The 23794-nt window shown below is 38.6% G+C and overlaps 1 protein-coding gene across 1 annotated transcript in view; it reads left to right on the top strand.

Annotated features, from left to right (window-relative positions):
* The window catches only part of Pik3c2a (phosphatidylinositol-4-phosphate 3-kinase, catalytic subunit type 2 alpha), a 114971-nt gene that overhangs the window by 78649 nt on the left and 12528 nt on the right, over positions 1 to 23794 (top strand). The window contains exons 13-23 of the mRNA XM_013034121.1: positions 826 to 993; positions 6437 to 6548; positions 8064 to 8209; positions 11419 to 11607; positions 12271 to 12364; positions 12779 to 12873; positions 12916 to 12985; positions 13688 to 13792; positions 14657 to 14749; positions 17126 to 17255; positions 20866 to 21002. Of these exons, the coding sequence (XP_012889575.1) occupies positions 826 to 993; positions 6437 to 6548; positions 8064 to 8209; positions 11419 to 11607; positions 12271 to 12364; positions 12779 to 12873; positions 12916 to 12985; positions 13688 to 13792; positions 14657 to 14749; positions 17126 to 17255; positions 20866 to 21002 (1339 nt within the window). The remainder of the gene's footprint in view (positions 1 to 825; positions 994 to 6436; positions 6549 to 8063; positions 8210 to 11418; positions 11608 to 12270; positions 12365 to 12778; positions 12874 to 12915; positions 12986 to 13687; positions 13793 to 14656; positions 14750 to 17125; positions 17256 to 20865; positions 21003 to 23794) is intronic.

Raw genomic sequence — 23794 nt, forward strand, 5'->3', positions numbered from 1 at the left:
CTTCAGCTCAAGGCTAGCGCTCTACCACTTGAGCCACAGCGCCACTTCCGGCTTTTTTTCTTTTTGCTTATGTGGTGCTGGGGAATCGAACCCAGGGCCTGATGCATGCAAGGCAAGCGCTCTACCTCTGAGCCACCTTCCCAGCCCCCTGTCACTTTATTTTAAACACATGATCTCTAGAGTGACCACTGTGTGCTTTCAGGCTTAGGGGAAAAAGTACATCAGTAAGCACATGTGTCTATTTTATGTCTGTATGTAAATTCTCAATACCAAAACAGAATCATTCATAAACATCTAGTTTGTCTTAAACACAATAAAAATGACTAATTTTGCCTGGATATTGACACAGCAAATCTTAAGTAAATAAATTGGTAAATTTTTTTTTTTTTTGGGTCCGGTCGTGGGGCCTGAACTCTGGGCCTGGGTGCTGTCCCTCAGCTTTTTAACTCAAGGCTAGCACTCTACCACTTGAGCCACAAGGCCAGTTCCGGCTTTTTTCTTTTTGTTTATGTGGTACTGAGGAATCGAACCCAGGGCCTCATGCATGCAAGGCAAACGCTCTACCACTGAGCCAACTTCCCAGCCCTAAATTGGTAAATTTTTGTAGAAAGAAATGTTGCAGTTTGAAATTCTATGCTGATAATGAAATTGTTTAAGATTTTTAACAGTACAGGTTAACCAAATTTACTCATTAACTATAGATTACTTGAGTTAAAGATTATTTGGTAAGTCAAATGAAATATTTAAAACTGTCAATCTCATTAAAAATTAATTTCACACTCAAACATCTAATCTGTTTTTTCTGTTGATACATTTTCCCCATAGAATCATTTTTCCCATCCAGATATCACAATTGCCATTAGAATCACTTCTTCATCTTACTCTTTTTGGAATTTTAAATCAGAGCAGTGGAAGTTCACCTGATTCTAATAAGCAGAGAAAGGGGCCGGAAGCTTTGGGCAGAGTTTCTTTACCTCTTTTTGACTTTAAACGGTAAGTAATGATGAATTGTGATTGGGGGTTACTCTGGCACATCTGCACATCAAAATTATCTGGAGGACAGAACTAAAAATAAACATCAGCCTTTTAGTTGTAATATAAAGGAGATAAGCTCAAAGATACAGAGCAGAGGAAACTAATTATTCTGTTTTAGTATTTCTATAATGTCTATAATTTCTGTAATGTTTGCAGAACATTATTTGCCACTCACTATTCGAGGAGAAAAGTAGTAACCAATGATTGTTTCTGTAAAGTACTATATTGTTGACATAATAATATGCTCTTATCAGTTTCCTTGATATTAATATAAGAACTCTTCCTCTTTTCATTCTTTTTCTGCTCTTATCGTTTTAGAGAGACTACAGTTATATATTACTGTCTTCATTAATTCTCTTTATTGGACAAATTGGAAATTGTTATAGGCCCCTTGTCTTTAATCTTCAAAGATATCCCCTATATGTGCAGAAACCTATTTCAGGATTCTGTTTTCCTACCCTTAAGTACAAATGATACTATTAAAGCTCAGAAGATTTAAACATGGTGGCATGAACCTGAAAAACCAGCACTTGGTATGCTAAGACAAGGAAGTTTGCAAGTTGGAGGCCAACCTAGGCAAATAGCTATTGGGATAGTAATGTCTTTTTTTTTTTTTTTTTGCCAGTCTTGGACTGTACCACTTGAGACACAGTGCCACTTCCATTTTTGTTGTTGTTTATGTGGTGCTTAGGAATTGAACCCAGGATTTTGTGCATGTTAGGCAAGCAATCTACCACTAAGCCACATTCCCAGCCCTTAGTAATGTCATCTTAAAGGAATAACAGAGAGGAGAAACAAAATACAGAGGCTAAAGGCTTTACTTGTTCTTCATGATAGAAGTGAGACTTGAGCGTGTTGATATGATATGATTCCTGGGTGAGGCTTCTTGAATATTATCCTATATTGACATTCCCAAATCTGCTAGATACCATGATACTTTCTGGTTTCTCTAGAATATTTGGAGACATTGTGTTTCATAGGGAAGTGATGGGATAATGGATCTTTTTAGTATAAAAACAATTTAATCTGGGCATTGTGATGACCTCCTGTAAATCCCAGGAATCATGAGGCTGAGGCCATTCTGGGCTACATACTGAGACCCTGTTTTAAAAAACAAACAAAAAGCAGTATAATATCAAGAACAAAATAATCCTATGAATCTAATCCTACTTCCCATTTCTTAACTGGCAAGCACACCATTTGGTTTTCCAGTAATCATTACTTTGAAGTTGTATCTTCACAAATTTTTTTCTGTTTCTCACTTAAATTGCATTAACTGGTATATATTTTCTTGCTTTTTCTTACACTTTCTTCATACTTGAGGCAGGAAAGGAAACTTTTTGAAAGTTTGAAATTTTATTTGGCACCTGTTATAATTCTGAACTATCAAAGGCTAGAGGAAAGTACAAGATAGCAGGTGAAAGGATTACTCTTAATGATATCTTCCTAAATATAATTCATTAGTTTGCTAAAATAGAATATACTGGTATCATTGGCCCCATGAAAGAGATTTGTTTTCACCTTTTTTAATAAATGTGTGAGAGAGTAACTGTGAGAAAATTAATTTTAATTTTTGTAAATACCCTAGTTTTGAAAAACATCCTTTTGGGGGTCCTGGGGGATTTTGCTTAATTATAGAACCACTTCTTTTTTTTTTAAACCATGTCTGTTGTCTGATAATAAATGTTTTTGTTGTTGTTGTTTTTTGTTTTTTAATGGTACTGGGGTTTGAACTCAGGGCCCTGAATTTGCTGGGCAGGTGGTTTACTATTCAGGTCTCCCCCTGGAATCCCTTGCTTTTTGTTATTTTTCTAGTATGGTTTGGCATTTTTACCCAGGGTGAAAAGTGTGATCTTGTGATTTCCCCCTCCCTAAATTGAAGGGATTACAAGCAAGAGCCACCATGCCCACCTATAAATGACTTTTTTTTTTCCTGAGTGGTTTATTGAAGAGTCTCAAGGGACTGGGAATGTGGCTTAGTAGTAGAGTGCTTGCCTAACATGCATGAAGCCCTGGATTTAATTCCTCAGTACCACATAAACAGAAAAGCTGGAAGTGGTTCTGTGGCTCAAGTGGTAAAGTGCTAGCCTTAAGCAAAAGAAGCTCAAGGACAGTGCCCAGGTGAATTCAAACCCTAGAACTGGCAAAAAAAAAAAAAAAAGCCTCAAGGACTTTCCTGCCTGAGCTGGCAGTGAACCACATCCTCAGATCTTGGACTAATGAGTAGCTAGCCTTACATATGTTATGTGAGCCACCAGTGCCTGCCTGCATATAAATGATTTTTTTAATGAATAACATCCTTTCATAATTCAAGAAATAAGAAAGTGAAAGATTGTTGACTTCTATTAGATTTTTCAGTAGTTCACATTTGCACTACCATTAAATAATGAATAAAGTAGGGTACTGATGGCTCATTACTGTAATCCTTAGGAGATTGAGATATGAGGATCCTGGTTTGCAGCTTACCTAGGCAGGAAAGTGAGACTCTTATCTCCAGTTAACCACTAGAAAGCCTGAAGTGGAGCTGTGGCTCAAGTGATAAGCACCAGCCTTGAGCAAAACTCAGGAACACCATCCAGGCCCCAAGTTCAAGCCTCAGTACCAACAGAAACAAATAAAAATAATAAATGAGTGAATGAATGGTGTTAAGTTCAATTCTGTAAAATAATATAGTCACCTAAGGTCCTGTTAGATTTTTTTTTTTCATGTTAGGTCTTGACACTTGATAAATACATTAAAAGGGAAAATTTTATATTCAAAAATATAAACAAAGTATTTAATGATCTGGTTCAGATAACTCTTTGTAATCAGATAACACCAGTAAACCTGGTCTTCCAGTTCTCTTTAAAATATTTCTGTTTAGCTGGACCCCAGTGGCTCATACCTGTAATCCTAACTACTCAGGAGGCTGAGATCTGAGGATCATAGTTCAAAGCCAGCCTGGGCAGGAAAGTCCATGAGATTCTTACCTCCAATTAACCACCAGAAAGCAGAAGTGGCGCTGTGGCTCAAGTGGTAGAGTGCTAGCCTTGAGCTGAAGAGCTGAGGGACAGCTCCCAGGTCCAGAGTTCAAGCCCCATGACTGACCAAAACAAAAAAGAAAGAAAAAAAAAGAAAATACAAGAGTTTTTGTTGAACAACACTGGAGGCATGACTTAGTTTTTAAGTGCTTGCCTAGCATGTATTAGGCTCTCAGTTCTATCCTCAGCCCTGCAAATGAGAATTAAAAAACAAAACAAAAAAAACTAAACCCCTTTAATATACCAGAAAAATGTAATGGGCAAAATTCAGGCTATTGTAAATTCTACATATAGAAAGCCTGAATTTTGAACAAATAGCAAGGGGTAGAAAAAGAAAAGAAAGTCAGATGCCAATGGCTCACACCTGTAATCCTAGCTACTCAGAGGCTGAGATCTGAGGATCATGGTTCAAAGCCAGCCCAGGCAGGAAAGTCCATGAGACTCTTATCTCCAATTAACCACCAGAAAACCAGAAGTGGTTCTGTTGCTCAAGGAGTAGAATGCTCACCTTGAGCTGAAGACCGCAGGGACGGTGCCCAAGCCCAGAATTCAACCCCCATGACCAGGAAAAGAGAGAGAGAAAGAAAGAGAGAGAGAGAGAGAGAGAGAGAGAGAGGAGAGATATCAGATAGGGAAATGCTCTTTAGGCTTTGAGAGTTACGTATGTGATGTTACAAGTCTAAAAGCTAACACAGGTAATACACATGAGGCTTTGAGTCAAAACATCCCCTGCTGCTCTTCTTCCCCAAAGGTATCAACTAGGTGCAAGTGTTGGACTTTGTTTGGATTGTTTCTAGCAACCCCATTGTTTTTGTTTTTGTTTGTTTTGTTTTTTAAAATGCTAAGACTCTCAAGGACATTTGAATACTGACAAAATATTTCATGGTATCAACTAGTAGTTATTTTAGGGGTGACTAGTATTATATTTACTTTAAAAGGAAATCGTTTTTTGTTTAGAAATCTGTAACCAAATTTATAGGTGAAATAACTATACACTGGATTTGAACTCAGGCTTTGTGTTTGATAGGCAGGAATCCCCAACCCCTCCCTCATTTTTTTTTTTTTTTAAGTAGGATCTTGCTTTTTTTTTTTTTCCCTCTCAGTCATGGGGCTTGAACTCTGGGTCTGGGTGCTGTCCCTCAGCTCTTCAGCTCAAAGTGAGCACTCAACCACTTGAGCCACACCACCACTTCTGGTTTCTGGTGGTGTTTATTGGAGGTAAGAGTCTCACGGACTTTGCTGCCCAGGCTGGCTTTGAACTGTGATTCTCAGATCTCAGTCTAATGAATAGGTAGGATTGCAGGTGAGAGCCATCAGCCCCTGGTGGATCTTGCATTTTTGTTTGAGCTGGCTGGCTGGCTGGCTGGCTTGGACTGCAGTCTTCCTGTTTACATATCCTCATAGGTGGAATGATAGAGACATGCCATTATACCCCCCAGCTTTATTGATTGAAATGGGGTTCTCGATAAATTTTTGCCCCAGCTGGCCTCAACTACTGTCTTCCTTATTTTTGCCTCCTAAGTATCTGGGATTCTGGAGGAGTCACAGCACCTGACCCCCTTGCCTGGTTTTTGAGATATATAATATAGCATAATATTCATTTATGTATTCATAGCTACTATTACAACAGCAAACTTGAATCTTAGCAACAGAGATGGTGCAGCCCATAAAGCCCATCCCTTAGCTAGTTAATTAATTAATGGTTTGCTAAAAAAGACACAGATTTTTCTCATCTCAAATGAGAAAAATGTGATTTGTCATGAAATTGCAGTTTTTTTGTGTGTTCTTATTCTAATTGTAGACATCAGGAAGCAGTTCTTTAATCCATACCACCACCCTGAGAGCCCTGTCTAGAGAATCTTGAATGACTATCCTTTATACCTTCTTGTTTATAGAAGTTGTTTGAGGACAGGTGATTCCTTTTCTTGGCTTAGAGATTATTCTTTTCAAGGTACATTTTTCATTCTCACCTTTCTTTCCTATACTAAACTTCAGTATTTCAAATGTTTACCTAAAATGTTAGTAACATATAGAGAGTGAATCCATATATATATTTATTTTTTGCCAGTCTTGGGACTTAAACTCAGGGCCTGGGCACTGTCCCTAAGCTTTTTTGGTTCAAGGCTAGCACTCTACCACTTGCCACAGTACCACTTCCAGGTTTTGTTTGCTTGTTTTTTTGTTTATGTAGTACTGAGGAATCGAACCCAGGGCTTCATGCATGCTAGGCAAGCACTCTACCACTAAGCCACATTCCCAGCCCCTCCTGATATATTCTTAAAGAAAGATGAGAAGTGATACTTTCTGTTCACATTAACAGTTGATATGTGTTTAAAGTTTTGGATTTTTAAATGAAAATCATTATTTCTTTATTCATGAAGGTTTTTAACATGTGGAACTAAACTTCTATACCTTTGGACTTCATCACATGTAAATTCTATTCCTGGAACAATTCCCAAAAAAGGAAATGTCATGGAAAGAATAGTGCTACAGGTAAAGGTTCTTGACATGTGGAAAGGTTTAAATTTAAATTTCTTTATAAAAAGTGTCTGTGTATAATATGATCTGGGTTGTTACTAAGGGAATCTCATCAATCTTCTTTTATCTATCTTCAACTTAAATGTCATAAAACCTTTTATAAAATCTTTTCCAGTTTCTGAGAAAGAGAAAAATATGTATTAAACTAATTACAAGAAATAAGCCAGCTGGGCGCCTGTGGCTCATGCCTGTAATCCTAGCTGCCTAGGAGTCTGAGATCTGAGGATCGCTGTTCAAAGGCAGCCTGGGCAGGAAAGTCTGTGAAACTCTTACCTCCAATAAACCAACAGAAAACCAGAAGTGGCGCTGTAGCTCAAGTGGTAGAGCGCTAGCCCTGAGCTGAAGAGCTGAGGGACAGCACTCAGCCCAGAGTTCAAGCCCCATGACCGACAAAAAAAAAAAGTAACCAAAAGGTGGCTCAGTGGTAGAGTGCTTGCCTTGCATACATGAGGCCCTGGATTCAATTCCTTATTACCACATAAGCAGAAAAGGCCAGAAGTGGCCCTGTGGCTCAACTGGTAGAGTGCTAGCCTTGAGCTGAAGAGCTAAGGGACAGTGCCCAGGCCCAGAGTTCAGACCCCACAACCGACAAAAAAGAAAGAAAGAAAGAAAAGAATCTGGGTTGGGTACCGGTGTCTCATGCCTGTAATCCTAGCTACTCAGGAGGTTGAGATTTTTTTTATAATTTTTTTTTATTGTGAAAATATGTACAGAGGGGTTACAATCACATGAGCAAGGTAATGAGTACGTTTCTTATCAAGCATTGTTGCCTCCTCCTTTGTTTTTCCCCTACCATCCTAGGAGGTTGAGATTTGAGGATAGAAGTTCAAATCCAGCCTGGGCAAGAAAGTCCGTGAGACTCCTATCTCCAGTACACCACTCAGAAAACCAGAAGTGGCCCTGTGGCTCAAGTGGTAGACCACTAGCCTTGAGCTGAAGAGCTGAAGGACAGTGCCCTGGCCCAGAGTTCAAGCCCCACAACCGACCAAAAGAAAAAAGAAAAAAAAAGAAAAGAAATAAGCCTGGTGCCCGTGGCTCATGCCTGTAATCCTAGCTACTCAGGAGGCTGAGATCTGAGGATCACGGTTCAAAGCCTGCCCGGGCAGGAAAGTCAGTGAGATTCTTATCTCCAATTAACCACCAGAAAACCAGAAGTGGCACTGTGGCTTAAATGGTAGAGTGCTAGCCTTGAGCTGAAGAGCTTAGAGACAGCACCCAGACCCAGAGTTCAAGCCCCATGACCAACCAAAAATAAAAACAACCCAAAAACTTATTACAAGAAATATGTTATATATATGTACACTATATACTGCTATTAAGAATTACCAAATATTGATAATCATTTTCAACAAAAAGACAATAACTACTAATTTGATACTCAGTTAATCTATCCTGATTGCTAAAAAATGCCAGTTCTTCATAAAGCTAATTTGGCAGTTTCAACTCACCAACTTTTGTTAAAACTTTAAGGTTGATTTTCCTTCTCCTACATTTGATATTATTTATACAAATCCTCAAGTTGACAGAAGTGTTACACAGCAACAAGACTTAGAGACACTGGAACATGATATAAAAGAGAAACTTCTTGATATTCTTCACAGAGATTCATCACTTGGGTATGCTTTGCTTATTCTATTTTGCTTGGGAATTTCCTACGATGTAAAACTCAAGGGTTATATTAAACGCTGTCATTTAGCTCATAATTTACAAGTGATTTAGTACATGATTTGCATTCCCCAGAGTGACATGTGATTTATGATATTTATTGTAAAATTGTATCAAATGACTATATGGGAATTAGAGGTATAGTTTAGTGATAAGCATTTGCCTAGTATATGCAGAATCCTGGTTTCAGTCCCCAGTACCATCAAGAGAAACTATATGACTACATAAAAGTTGGAAACATAGCTGAGCGTTGGTGGTTCACGCCTATAATCCTATCTACTCAGGATGCTGAGATCTGAAGATTGCAAATTTGAAGTCAGCTTGAGCAGGAAAGTCTGTAAGACATCTCCAATTAACCAACAAAAAGGCAGGAAGTAGAGCTGTGGTTCAAGTGGTAGAGTGCTAGCCTTCAGCAGAAAAGCTCAGGGGCAGCACCTTGATTCTGAGTTCAAGTTCCAGGGCCAGTTAAAAAAAAAAAAAAGGAAAAAAAAGAAAGCTCAGGGGCAGCACCTTGATTCTGAGTTCAAGTTTCAGGGCCAGTTAAAAAAAAAAGGAAAAAAAAGAAAACAAAGTTAGGAAACTTGTCCAAGTCACTTTTGTTGTTGTTGTTGGTTGCGGGGCTTGAATTCAAAGCCTGGGCACTGAGAGCCACAATGCCACTTCCAGCAATTAATTGGAGATAAAAGACTCAAGGAGCTGGGCACTGGTGGCTCACTCCTGTAATTCTAGCTACTTAGGAGGCTGAGATCTGAGGATCACAGTTCAAAGCCAGCCCAGGTAGAAAAGTCCGTGAGATTCTTATCTCCAATAAACCACTAGAAAACCAGAAGTGGTGCTGTGGCTCAAGTGGTAGAGTGCTGACATTGAGCTGAAGAGCTGAGGGACAGCATCCAAGCCCAGAGTTTAAGCTCCATGACCCACCAAAAAAAAAAATAAAAAGACTCATGGACTTTCCTGCCTGGGCTTTGAAGTTTTCAGATCTTAGCCCCCTGAGTAGTTAGGAGTATAGGCCTGAGCCACCAGTCCCCAGCTTCCAAGTCCCTTTTTACTTGATAAAAATGTAAGCAAACTGAAAAAAAATATATTTACAATAGATTTCAGTGGACTAACTTCTTTTTTCTATAAAGAGCCTTATCATATTAGTAAGATAAAGTTGTAAAAGAAAGGAAGTATGTACAGGCAATTCTTCAAAAAAGACATACAGTTCCTTTTAAACATCTAAAAAGATTTCCAACCTCCTAGTCATCAAGAAAATATAAAATAATGGAGCATATTAGCTTACAGCCATTAGAATGACAAAAATCAAAATGATTCATTCTATAAAGTGTTGCTGAAAATACAAAAACATGGTAATTACTCTATTGGCAGAATTGTTCTCCTTTTAGAGAATAATTTACAAAATCTGTGAAAGTTACAATGTGTTTGTTCTGCAATTCAGCAGTGTTCCTTCCAGCTGGATATCTTAGAGAAACTACTTATATACTTCCTTATCGAAACAAGAATGTTCATTGTAATATTTATTTGGATTGCTAAAACCTACTGAAAATACCCATCAGTACTAGTGAAATTATCCAGTGGAAGAATATAACTGTTAAGAAAATGGTTATAGATACATATTAATGTATAAGCAATATTAAATGAAGAAATAAAAGAGTAGATTAGTATATGCAGTTGCACCACTAACATAAAGGAAATGAAAAGAAAATATTCCCATATGGGTGCTTCTACATGAATAGAGTATTTGTGAAAAAATAAGCACAGTGGTAAGAGGTGTTTTGGGAAGAATTGAGAGACTTTTACTGTATACCTTTTTCAGTATTTGAATATTTCTCAGTACTTTACATTCTCTATATGTAAAATATAGAGAAATTAATGTTGGTTAATTGTGGATGTTTTATTCATATGAACATTCATTAAGCTTAATGCAATTAGAATCTTCAAATTAAGTTCATTTTAACTTTTTTCTTTTTTTTTTTTTTGTCTTGAACACTGGGCCTGGACACTCTCCCTCAGCTCTTCAGCTCAAGGCCAGTGAGTGTTGTACCACTTGAGCCACAGTGCCACATTCAGTTTTCTGGTGGTTAATTGGAGGCAAGAGTCTCACAGACTTTTCTGCCGGGGCTTGCTTTGAACTGCGATCCTCAGATCTCAGCCTCCTGAGTAGCCAGGATTATAGGCATGAGCCATCGGTGCCCTGCTTATTTTAGCTTTCTTAATTCAATGATATAATCATTTTCTAAAATTTCAGAGTAATATTTGTTTTCTATGTGACATTTAATTTTACTTACATAAAATGATGATCCTTGCTATCATTTTTCCTCCCCTGGTTCTGGGGCTTAAACACTGTCACTTTTGTACTCATGGCTAGTACTGAACCATTTGAGCCACAGCTCCACTTCCAGCTTTTTTTTTTTTTCACTTTTACCTATTTATTTTTTTAATGTAATTTTATTGTTATTAAGGTGTTGTTAACAGAGGGTTACCATTTCACAAGGCAGGTAATGAAAATGAGTACATTTCTTTTTTGGACAATGTTACCCCTTTCTTCGCTTTTTCCCAGTTAGCATTTTGGTGGCAAATTGGAGATAAGAGTCTTGTGGAATTCCTGCCCTGGCTGACTTTGAACTTCAGTCATCAGATCTCACCCTTCTGAGTAGCTAGGATTACAGGCATGAGCCACTGGCTTCTGCCGCTATTATTTTTGTTTATGCGTGTGCGTGCGAGCGTGCGTATGTGTGTGTGTGTGTGTAGAGGGTACCAGGTGTTTGAACTCGTTATTTGGAGGTAGTCTCCAGGTTTTAGCCCCTTGAGTAGTTAGGATTACGGATGTGAGCCACCAGAACCAACTTTCTTGATATTAGTGTGAGATCTTATTTTGGCATCTTATTGGAGTTCAATAAATTTTTATTTTACTAAATTAACCTTTATTTTCATAACTAAGGGTCTTTTGTGAGGGAAGAATGATTTGTTTCTGTTTCTAAATTAGGGTAAATTGGCAATCTTGGCTATCCATTCTGTTTTTCTATTCCAATAGTATTAATGATTCCACCAAGAAATTGCTGTCCAAATGAATTTCTTCTTTGTATTTTTAATCATTGGGAATTTAACTATGTCATTTTTGTAATATCAATGAGCTTATTTAATTATATTGTGTATACAGACTTTCTAAAGAAGATAAAGCCTTTTTGTGGGAGAAACGTTATTATTGCCTCAAACACCCAAATTGCCTTCCTAAAATACTAGCAAGTGCCCCAAACTGGAAATGGGTTAATCTTGCCAAAACTTACTCATTACTTCACCAATGGCCACCATTGTGCCCACTGACTGCATTGGAGCTTCTTGATTCAAAGTAGGTCAAATACATGTGTTTTCTCCATTGTATTGTCAGTTTTTCTAGTAATAGTATGTTGCAGAAGAAGCAGTTCCATACAATGTAAATTTATAAAGGTGTATTTATATAAGCATGATCATTTGCATAAAACTACTCATAAAAAGTTATTCGTGTCATTTAGAACTGAGAATTTTAAGTTGTAAATATTGACTTATTGTAGAGCTAAAACTAATTTTTATGCACTTAAAGTTTCTAAATAGTTCCAAAATGTTGAATCTGTATTTGTAAAGGGAAATTTTATTCTTTAAAAAAGAACAAATATTATTGCTTTTGAATGAACAGCTATTTGAATTTCTTCTGTCAAAATTAAATTGCGATTGTATATTTAGGAAATCAGCTTCACTAGAAAGAAATCATTGTCAGGGCTGGGAAGTTGGCTCAGTGGTAGAGCGCTTGCCTTGCATGCCTGAGGCCCTGGGTTCGATTCCTCAGTACCACATAAGCAAAAAGAAAAAAGGCTGGAAGTGGTGCTGTGGCTCAAGTGGTAGAGCGCTAGCCTTGAGCTGAAGAGCTGAGGGACAGCGCCCAGGCCCAGAGTTCAGGCCCCATGACCGGACCCCCCCCCAAAAAAAAAAAAAAAGAAAGAAATCATTGTCAAATCTTGAATTTCTGATATTCTAGATTTGCTGATCAGGAAGTGAGATCCCTAGCTGTGGCTTGGATTGAGGCTATTAGTGATGATGAGCTAACAGATCTTCTTCCACAGTTTGTGCAAGTGAGTTTTTTCTTCTTTTGACTCTACCCTGGTTTTTGTAAGGAGGGAACCTGCTAAGGGATCCTCTTTCTATTTTGATTGAAATTGCCATGTATGGCAGTTTTGATTTGCTCCACCTGAATTTTTAATTCTCAAACTAGATTAGTGCTTTTCCTTGATTTTTGTTTACTGGCCTACATTAATTAACCTGTGTTTATATAGTGCTATGGACTGAATACATCTCTTTTCACATGCTATGAAAGTAGTTTACCATTTAGCTATATACAGCCCAGTTAGATTTTTTTTTTGGTAAATATCATACTTTCATCAGTAAGAATAATATTGAGTTTTTATGATTAATATTTTGATAATGTCATCCCAACAACTTAGTATGTGTTTGACCACTAATTAATTCTTACTTTTTTCTACACTTAGGCTTTGAAATATGAAATTTACTTGAATAGTTCATTAGTGCACTTCCTTCTGTCCAGAGCATTGGGAAATATCCAGATAGCACACAGTTTATATTGGTAAGATTTAAATTTTATTGAGTAACATGTTTCCATTGCTAGTATCTATGAGATGGCACATTCTGAAATAGTGTACTTAAGACTATTGCGGGGTGCCTGGTGGCTTACTCCTGTAATCCTAGTTACTCAGGAGGCTGAGATCTGAGGATCAGGGTTCAAAGCCAGCCTGGGCAGAAAAAGTCCATGAGACTCTTATCTCCAGTAAACCACTCAGAAAACAAGAAGTGGTGCTGTGGTGCAAATGGTAGAGTGCTTGCCTTGAGCTGAAGAGCTGAGGGACAGCACCTAAGCCCAGAGTTTAAGCCCCATGACCGACAAGATAAAAACAAAAAAACAACAAAAGAAAGACTATTTATTGTGGATACCGCATGTCTTTCTGAATGTATTATTATCAGGAAACTAAAATTTTATCTTGCAAAATAAAACCAAAAATAACAAAACCTTCTATTGGAGAATATTTGGCACATTATAGCTCTGTATTTAATTAGTTTTTACTTGCTATATGGCTTAAAATAAATTCCTAGATACCAGAAACAGAACTTGTTAACTTTATTTTAATTTTATTTTTTATTTTTGTCGGTCGTGGGGCTTGAACTCTGGGCCTGGGCGCTGTCCCTCAGCTCTTCAGCTCAAGGTAAGCGCTCTACCACTTGAGCTACAGCGCCACTTCCGGTTTTTTTCTTTTTCCTTATGTGGTGCTGAGGAATCGAACCCAGGGCCTCAGGCATGCAAGGCAAGCACTCTACCACTGAGCCACCTTCCCAGCCCCTAGTACAACTTCCTTATGTACTGATTGTAACCATTTCTTCCATAGGTTGTCCTCCAGAGGAGTATGGAACGTGTACAGTTGTTTTTTCAGGAAAATAATTGTCGGCTTCCTCTCAAACCAAGTCTAGTGGCAAAAGAATTAAATATTAAGGTGATCTAATACTTAAGAACACATACTAAATTCCAAAATAACATATAGAAGAAGGGAAATGCATAGATATACTTATAGCAAATGAGGATAAAACTTGCATAGTTTGGCTATAAGTACTTAGGAAAACAAATTTCGTTGTCATTAGGGTCTATGTCTTAGCACCTATTACTGAAAGAGAAAAGGTATAACATTATTTAGTACCTTAGATTTTGTTGTTATTCCTCTTAAGTTGGTCTGAAAGTCTTAAATTCGCTTTTTAGCTAATTTTATTTTACTATGTGCTTTGTATGAGTGTTACAGCTCGGTTGTGGTTGAGTGCTTGCCTTGCATGCCCAAGGACCTCAACCAATAAGTTTTTTTTGCTACTAGCTTATTAATATTTTTGTCAGTGTTTGATTCATGCATAAGTCATTGTAACAGTACCCATAAGTGGAAGAAATAGAGATCTCATCACTAAATTTTGTTCACTAAATTTTGAAGGATTTGGACACTTAGAAAACTTTAAAACTTTTATCTCAGATTTAAAAATTTTTGCCTCTGAATTTACAGAGATATTTTAGTCATAATATGTTTAAATTTCAAAATTTGTTTTTATATACATCTGCTAGATGATTTTCATTTTCCTATTATTATTATTATTATTGTCGGTCATGGGGCTTGAACTCTGGGCCTGGGCACTGTCCTTCAGCTCTTCAGCTGAAGGCAAGCGCTCTACCACTTGAGCTACAGCGCCACTTCCTTATTTTCCTATTATTTATCCTCATTCAAATAACATAAAAGGAGAAATGGCTTGGATAAAAATAATTCCTCAATTTATTTTTATTCCAGTATTATCTTTTTAATGCTTGAATGTTGTATTTGTAGTCATGTTCTTTCTTCAGTTCTAATGCTGTACCTCTAAAAGTCACAATGGTGAATGCTGATCCTATGGGAGAAGAAATTAACGTTATGTTTAAGGTGAGCAAAGTAAGATTACTTTTTTCTTTTTTCTTTCTTGGAGACAAAATATCACTGTGTTGCTTTGGTTGCTGTCCTGGGCTCCCAAGTAGCTGGGACTGTAGGTGTATACCTCTGTACCAAGCTAGCATTACTTTAAAGGAATATCAGTTTAAAAGTATTTTAGAGGCTGAGAAGTTGGCTTAGTGGTAGAGTGCTTGCCTCGCATGCATGAAGCCCTAGGTTCGATTCCTCAGCACCAAGTAAGCAGAAAAAAGCTAGAAGTAGCCCTGTGGCAGACTGATATGAACAGCACCACTTAGATTCATGCTGTGCAAACTGCAAAATTACAAGAGCAGCACTGAGTTTTGGAAGCATACTAATTATCTATGAGTAACAGCAGTACTAGAGTTGCACAGAGTAATTTAGTACTTATCAAACTTCTGTGTATTGTGATCATAATTTGTGTATTTTGAAGAGTGAAGACTTTTAGTTAATTCAATAAGTGAAAATCCATAAAGTTAACTTCATTGAACCATTTATATATATAAATTTCCCATATACTCAGCTTATGGGGCTTCATTATTTCTTTTTATGCAATGTTAATGTTTCTTTCTCTCTTTGTCCCTCTCTTCCTTTCTTTCTGTGTGCTTATACTCAGGGCCTAGGCATTGTCCTTAAGCTTTTTCTCTCAAGGCTAGTGCTGACCACTTGAGCCACAGCTCTACTTATTGGCATTTTGGTGGTTAATTGGAGATAAGAGTTTAATGGACTCTCCTGCCTGAGCTGCCTCAGATCTCAGCCTCCTGAGTAGCTAGGATTTCAGGTGTGAGGAACCAGTTCCCAGCTTTAAGTGCCATTTTTTCTAAAGCAGTATCAAGTATTTGAAATACAGAAATTTTGTGTGTGAAGACAAAGCCCCCTAATTCTCCAGACTCAAAAATGTACTCTTCATTTTATATATAGTTGTTCATGGGCTTGAACTCTGAGCCTGGTTGCTGTCCTTCAGCTTTTCAGCTCAAGTCGAGCATTCTGCCACTTGAGACACAGCACCACTTTTGCCTTCTGGTGGTTAATTGGAGATAAGAGTTTCATGGACTTTCTTGCCTAGGCTGGCTTTGAACCATGATCTCAGTCTCCTGAGTAGGTAGGATTATAGGCATGAGCTCTTCATTACATTTAAAATATTTTTTAAAGAGAAAATGGAAATTGGTAGAGGTTCCAGGTAGACTTAATTTATCTTTTTATTTTGAGATAATTACAGATTCAGACAGTTATAAGAAATTATACAGAAATCTAGGTTAATGACACAAACCTGTAATTGTAGCACTGGGGAAGTAGAGGCAGGAAGATTGAGGGTTTGAGGCCAGCCTTGGCTACAGAAGGAATCTTAGGCCATCCCATACTGCATGAGAGCCCGTCTCTAAAACGAAGAAAAAGTGATCAAGATGGGGAGAGGGAAGGAAAGGAAGAAAGAGGCAAAGAAAAATGAAGAGAGGAAGGAAAGGAAAGAGGGAGAGAGGAAAGAAGGAGGGAGGGAGAGAAAAGAGGGAAGGAGGGGCTGGGAAGATGGCTCAGTGGTAGAGTGCTTGCCTTGCATGCATGAGGCCCTGGGTTTGATTCCTCAGCACCACATAAGCAAAAAGAAAAAAGCCAGAAGTGGCGCTGTGGCTCAAGTGGTAGAGCGCTAGCCTTGAGCTGAAGAGCTGAGGGACAGCGCCCAGGCCCAGAGTTCAGGCCCCATGACCGGACCCCCCCCCAAAAAAAAAAGAAAAGAAAAGAGGGAAGGAAGCAAGCAAGCAAGCAAGCAAACAGAAGGAAGGAAGGAAGGAAATTATACAGAGAGCCTTTGGGCCCTTTCCTCAATTTCTCTCAGTGGTAACAACTTGTTAACTATAGTGCAGTATGACAATTAAGTTATTGGCTTCGATATAGTAAAGACCCAAATTATTACAAAGAGTGATCCCCATGTTGCCCATCCTAAATTGAAGATAGTTTACATTCTCTAAAACTCATCTTTTAACATGTTTTGTTCAAAGCAGTGTAGCTCAGTGATAGAGTACTTGCCTAGTATGTTTAAAAAACAAAACAAAACAAAAAACTAATCACAACATTGAAGGTGTGTCTCGAGTAACAGAGTGCCTACCTAGGAAGCACAAGGCCCTGAGTTCAAACCTCAGAACTGCCTCAAAAATAAATAAAAATAGAATATACTGTTAGGATATTCAGGTAAGAAGAGGCTAAGGAATTTTCTCTAGAATGCTATTGAAGAATGAAAGTGCAATTCTGTTTATCTTATTCTTCATTTGTTCTACCCCTCTATCCAGACTTTATAGTATTTATATATATCTAATAAGTCTTTTGGAAAAGTACAAGTTTTATTTCTTTGATTTCAAGGTTGGTGAAGATCTTCGGCAAGATATGTTAGCTTTACAGATGATAAAAATTATGGATAAGATCTGGCTTAAAGAAGGACTGGATCTGAGAATGGTAATTTTCAAATGTCTTTCAACTGGCAGAGATCGAGGTGAGTTATTCTTGGAACCTTATTTTTTGGTGAACTAGGAGTGTGTCTAACATAAGGGTCCTGATGAAGATATATTGTAGTCTCAGTTGTTTTGCTGGTTTTGTCAGTCATGGGGCTTGAACTCAGAGCCTGGGTGCTGTCTCTAATGTTTTTCACTCAAGGCTAGCATCTTGAATCGCAGCCCCACTTCCAGTTTTCTGGTTGTTAATTGGAGATAAGAATATCACAGACTTTCCTGTCTGGGCTGACTTTAAACTAAGAACCTCAGATCTCAGCCCCCTGAGTAGGTGTGAGCTGTGGGTGGGAGGTGTGTTTCTTGTTAAAAATCAACTCATTGCATAGCCCTAATAAACACTCTGCAGTAACTACAAAAGTACAATGCCCAGGCACTGAGTTCAAGCACCAGGACCCTTGCACATGTGCACGCATGTGCGCGTGCACACACACACACACACACACACACACACACACATATACACAGAGTCAGATCAGTTTAAGAATTCTTGATGATTATTTTTACGAAATCTTATTATAAACTGAGAGTTATTTTATCAAGCAAGATTCTTCAACACAAGCCTGTCTCAATTAGATTACTTTTTTGGTCACAACACTTTATTCAACTTCTTTTTTCTTTTTGTTGATGGTGGGGCCTGAACTCTGGGCCTACGCACAGTCCCTCAGCTCTTCAGCGCAAGGATAGCGCTCTACCACTTGAGCCACAGCACCACTTCTGGATTTTTCTGCTTATGTGGTGCTGAGGAATTGAACCCAGGGCCTCATGCATGCAAGGCAAGCACTCTACCACTGAGCCACCTTCCCAGCCCTCAACTTCCTCTTTTCGAAATTCTGTTAAATTCCCTGCTTTTTAAAGTTTTCTAACTAATGAGTGAATGCTTAGGATGTACCTTGTCCTGTGCCATACTTTTCACTTGTGTTAGATAACTGTTCTTATTTTTTCATATAAAGAAACCACAGGGTAGGAATGTAGCTTAGTGGTAGCATGCTCACCTTGAACAAAAGTCTTGAGCAAAAGAAGCTCAGGGACCAGTGCCCAGGCCCTGAGTTCAAGACCCATGACTGACAAAGAAAAAAAATGAAATCACAGTCAAGGCTGGCCACACAAGCTCATGTCTGAAATCTCAGCTGCTTGGTATACGGAGATCAGAAAGATCATGGCTTAAGGCAAGCTTAGGGAAAAAGTAGGTCCCATCTCAACAAATGAGGTGGAAAAGTTTTGGGGTGTGACTGGAGTTGATAGAGAACCTGCCTAGCAAGCATGGGGCCCTGAGTTTAAACTTAAAGAGGAGAGAGAGGAAGAGAGGGGAGGGAGAGAGGGATAGAGAGAGAGGGACAGAAACAGAATGAATGAATGAATGAATAAATGAGAATGGAAGGGGAGAGGATGGCAACCAGATCCTCTGTGAAGTTTTTCACAAGCTTCTCATCCTAAAGTACTTTCTCTTTCAACTCCCATACTGTCTTAATGTTCACCAGATATTTGTTTTATATTCTCAGTTTTTCCCTCTGAATGTTATATATTGATTATATATTCTCTCAGAGTAGAGACTGTATCTTATATAGATAGTAGAATTATGTATCTCTTAAAAACTTCGGTGCACTTTTTAAAAAAATGTAATTAGACATAGATATGCAGTCAAGATGAATACACTCATAGAAGAAAGATACCACTGTGAACTATAAACTAGCTGATGCAAATCAAATAATCTAAAATTGCCAAATGAATTCCTTCTGCTATATAAAATCAGACTGTTACCACCTAGTCCTATGTATTTTCTGTATGGTTGCCTGGAGGTCATGGTCAGCTTGGTTTTCTTGAAAGCCTTGGTGGAAAGTAGTTCAATGTTTCCTTATTTATTTATTTATGTTGGGTCCGATTGTGGGGCCTGAACTCTGGGCCTGGGCGCTGTCCCTCAGCTCTTCAGCTCAAGGCTAGTGCTCTACCACTTGAGCCATAGCGCCATTTCCGGCTTTTTTCTTTTTGCTTATGTGGTGCTGAGGAATCGAATCCAGGGCCTCAGGCGTGCAAGGCAAGCGCTCTACCACTGAGCCACCTTCCCAGCCCCAAATGTTTTCTTTTTTACATACAAATATATATCGTTCATTTAAAAATGTTTAAATGAAGTCAGGTGCCGGTGCCTCACGCCTACTCAGAAGACTTCAGGAGACTGAGATTTAAGGACCACAGTTAAAAGCGAGTCTGTGCAGGAAAGTCTGCAAGACTCTGGTCTAATTAACCACCAGAAAGGCTAACGTGGAACTGTGACTCAAGTGATAAGCATGCCAGCCTTGAGCAAAAAAACTAAAGAACAGTGGGTAAGCCCCTAATTCAAGCCTCAGTAATGACACACCTACACACACAAAAAGTAAATAAACCATTTTTTAAGTTATATGTGTACTTATTAAAATACCCAGATAACATAATAGAATTAATTGTAAATTTTGGTTTTCTCTCACACCTTCCTCCTCTATCATAAGTATCTGAGTCCTAAAATATTACCATTACATAGCCTTTAAAGCATAATTTTTTATATTCAAATATGCATAACATGCATGTTGGTCGTGGGGCTTGAACTCTGGGCCTGGTTGAAGTTCCTGAGTTCTTCAGCTCAAGATGAGTGCTCTACCACTTGGGCCACAGCACCACTTCCGGTTTTCTGGTGGTTTGTTGGAGATAAGAGTCTCATGGACTTTCCTGCCCAGGCTGGCTTTGAACCACAATCCTCAGATTTCAGCCTCCTGAGTAGCTAGGATTATAGGTGTGAGCCACCAGTGCCTGGCAAATTTTTTTTTTATTGTGAAAATACCATACAGAGGGGTTACAATTACATGAGCAAGGTAATGAGTACATTTCTTATCAAGCATTGTTGCCTCCTCTTTTGTTTCCTCTTACCATCCCTTCCCATCTCCCCACACCCCCTCCCTCCCCACTCCCCACCCTGGCAACAGTTTTTATAAACACAAATAATTCTCTCTTTTTTGGACCTGAGACTGGGACTTGAACTTGGTACCTGGCACTTTCAAGCTCATTGGATAGTGCTCTGCCAACTGAGCTACACCTCGAACCCCCACAAAAAATTTCCCATCAGGATTTTGTCCTGGTTTGTTGTTGTTGTTGTTGTTCTGGTTCTAGGGCTTGAACCTAAGGCCTGGGTACACTGTCCTTCAGCTTTTTCATTCAAGCTGGCACTCTATCACTTGAGCCACAGCTCCTCTTCTGGCTTTTTCATGGTTAATTGTAGATAACAGTCTCATGAACTTTCCTGCCCAGACTGGCTTCAAACTGATACATAAGCTCTTTTTCCATAAGCCCGTTAAGAACTACCTCACTGAAGTCCATTTTGTACATATCCCATAATTAATACATTGGGTGCTTGTTTTAAAGCAGTTAAGAAAAGACACTTTGCCTAGCAGCAACATTCCAGTTAGGAAGTCCAAGCACATACTTGAGACAGCTTATATCTATTCATCCCAATGATTATCCTTTAGGGATTTACACATGGATGTACAGACAATGTTTGTGTAATTTTAAAAAGACTTCTTTTTGGAAGACATTTGCACATAACTTATTTACTTATTTATTTTGTTAAAGGCATGGTGGAGTTAGTTCCTGCTTCAGATACCCTCAGGAAAATTCAAGTGGAATATGGTGTGACAGGATCCTTCAAAGATAAGCCACTTGCAGAGTGGCTAAGGAAATATAACCCTTCTGAAGAAGAATATGAAAAGGTGATAAGCATATCTCTTTATTTGAAATAATTTGTCAAAAGCATATAAAATTAGAATGCGTTTGTGACTTTAACTAAGCTTCACTATCCGACAGTACTGTGAAATTTGGGAAATTATGTAACCACTTAATCACAATAAAAAATCTGAAAAAAAAAGCATATTACAAGCTAGTCACTAGTGCCTCACACCTATAATCTTAGTTATTTAGGAGGCTGAGACCTGTGGATTGCAGTTTAAAGCCATCCTAGGCAGGAAAGTCCATGATACTGGTCTCTGGCTGGAAGTGAAGTTGTGTGGCTCAAATGGTAGAGAGCCCTTGAGTGAAAAAGCTAAAGGAGCTGGGCCCTGGTGGCTCATGCCTGTAATCCTAGCTACTCAGAAGGCTAAGATCTGAGATCACAGTTCAAAGCCAGCTGGGGCAGAAAAAGCCCATGAGACTCTTATCTCCAATTAACTAACAGAAAACTGGAAATGGCACTGTGGCTCAAGTGGTAGAGCGCTCACCTTCAGCTGAAGAGCCAAGAGACATCACTCAGGGCCAGAGTTCAAGCCCATGACCGACCAAAAAAAAAAAAAAGAAAAGGCTAAAGGATAGTGCTCAGGCCCTAAATTCAAATCCTAGTACTGGCAAAAAAAAAAAAAAGCATAATAAAGGGATAGGGTTATATCTTAAATAGTAGTATACCTGTCTAGCAAACTCAAATACTGTGTCATTCTTACCCCCACACCAATGTATTACAAAGATTTTAAATGTTTTCACTGTCCAGATCTGATGACTACATAGTGTAGATAAGAATATAAACAGAATGCATTTGATAGCTGGAATATGAGTAAAACCAATGCTATATTACCCACAAATATTCCAGACATGTACTTAAAAACTGCATTGTAGGTTAATAGTACATGTTGTGGGGAAAAATCTGTGCTTGAATTCAGGCACCAAGTCACTAAACAGCAACAGGCAAATTATTTAAGTTCTTTGTGCCTTAGTAACCTTTGGTATAAAATATTAGTGTGTATTATGGTATTATAACTATAAACTTGAGCGTTAAATGTGAATAAGCATAAATCTAGAAAGAGGACTGAATAGTGAAAATAATGTACCTTTCTGTCTTGTTAGGAGCTTTTTTTTTTTTTTACAAATTTTGAATTACATAAAGAGAAGGGCAGAGTTAGAATGTAAGGCCTGTTGTGATCGTTATTTGACTTAAGGGAGACTCTTAACTCTTTGAGTAGTAGACTCAGTTTTAGGGTCATTTAACCAGCTTGTTAATGTCCCATTAATGTGTCACTTTTATAGACTTAAAAATGCCTTCCTTTGACATATGAAGATGGTGTAGAGGACTTTACAGGTCTTTAAAGTATTAGATCACTCCCTTTTCTTAATTCTTTGTGGGCTGAGTTAAGCAGTGCAGTAGAAGAATTTCTTTCCAGTAATATTGCCTCTTGTAATTCCTAGTGAAATGTTGGACAAGTAACTGATTGTCAGAGAATATTCATTGAGCACACTTCATATGATTTGGCTTTTATTATCCACTAGTGTTTTGGAGTGTTGTTAGAAGTTTATTTTTGTCTTTTTTTGGGTTTGTTGGTCATGGGGCTTGACCTCTAGGCTTGGGCGCTGTCCTTGAGCTCTTCAGCTCAAGGTGAGTGCTCTATCACAGTGCCACTTCTGGTTTTCTAGTGGTTTATTGGAGGTAAGATCCTCACGGGCTTTTCCTGCCTGGGCTGGCTTTGAATCGCTATCCTCAGCTCTAAGGCTCCTGAGTAGCTAGGATTACAGGCGTGAGCCACCAGCGCCCAGCTGTTGTTAGAGGTTTTAATATATAAAATGTTTTTTTTTTCTTTTTTAGGTCTTAACACAGTTTACCAATGTGCTCTACCTCTGAGCTATACCTCCAGCCTCTAAGCTGTCTTTTTTTATAAATGTTCTCCTCACATGACGAATTCTTCTATCTAGTTATAAAGAACATTTATTTCAGTGCTAGGAATTGAAGCAAGGGCCTTGCATATGCTAAGCAAGTACCAGACTAATTTTTATTCAAGATACCCACTGTGGTGAACAGAGACCATGTAAGAAGCAGAATTATGCAAACCTGGTGCAAGTGATGAATCACTTTGCATTTTGCACATTCTTCCTCCTTTAAAAAGATTTTTGTTATCGTTTAAATAGGGATACAGGTGGACCCATTGAAACAATGAGATGTACAAGTCATTATGTCGAAATTTACAACTTTGGTGGGGGGGGTATCGGGGGAGGATGGGAAGGAGAAACAAAGGAGGAGGCTATAATGCTTGATAAGAAATGTACTCATTATCTTGCCCATGTAATTGTAACCCCTCTGTACAGTATTTTCACAATAAGAAAATATTTTTGTTTTTGTTGTTTTTTGGGGGGGGGGCCGGTCATGGGGCCTGAACTTTGGGCCTGGGCACTGTCCCTCAGCCCTTCAGGTCAAGGCTAGCACTCTACCGAGCCACAGTACCACTTCCGGCTTTTTTGTTATGTGGTGCTGAGGAATCGAACCCAGGGCCTCATGCATGCAAGGCAAGCGCTTTACCACTGAGCCACCTTCCCAGCCCTTAAAAATATTTTTAAGAAAAAGAAATAATAGGGCTGGGAAGGTGGCTCAGTGGTAGAGCACTTGCCTTGCATACATGAGGCCCTGGGTTCGATTCCTCAGCACCACATAAGAAAAAAGAAAAAAGCCGGAAGTGGCGCTGTGGCTCAAGTGGTAGAGCGCTAGCCTTGAGCTGAAGAGCTGAGGGACAGCACTCAGGCCCAGAGTTCA

Source organism: Dipodomys ordii, unplaced genomic scaffold (assembly GCF_000151885.1).
Source record: "Dipodomys ordii isolate 6190 unplaced genomic scaffold, Dord_2.0 Scaffold183, whole genome shotgun sequence".
Classification (NCBI taxonomy): Eukaryota; Metazoa; Chordata; class Mammalia; order Rodentia; family Heteromyidae; genus Dipodomys; species Dipodomys ordii.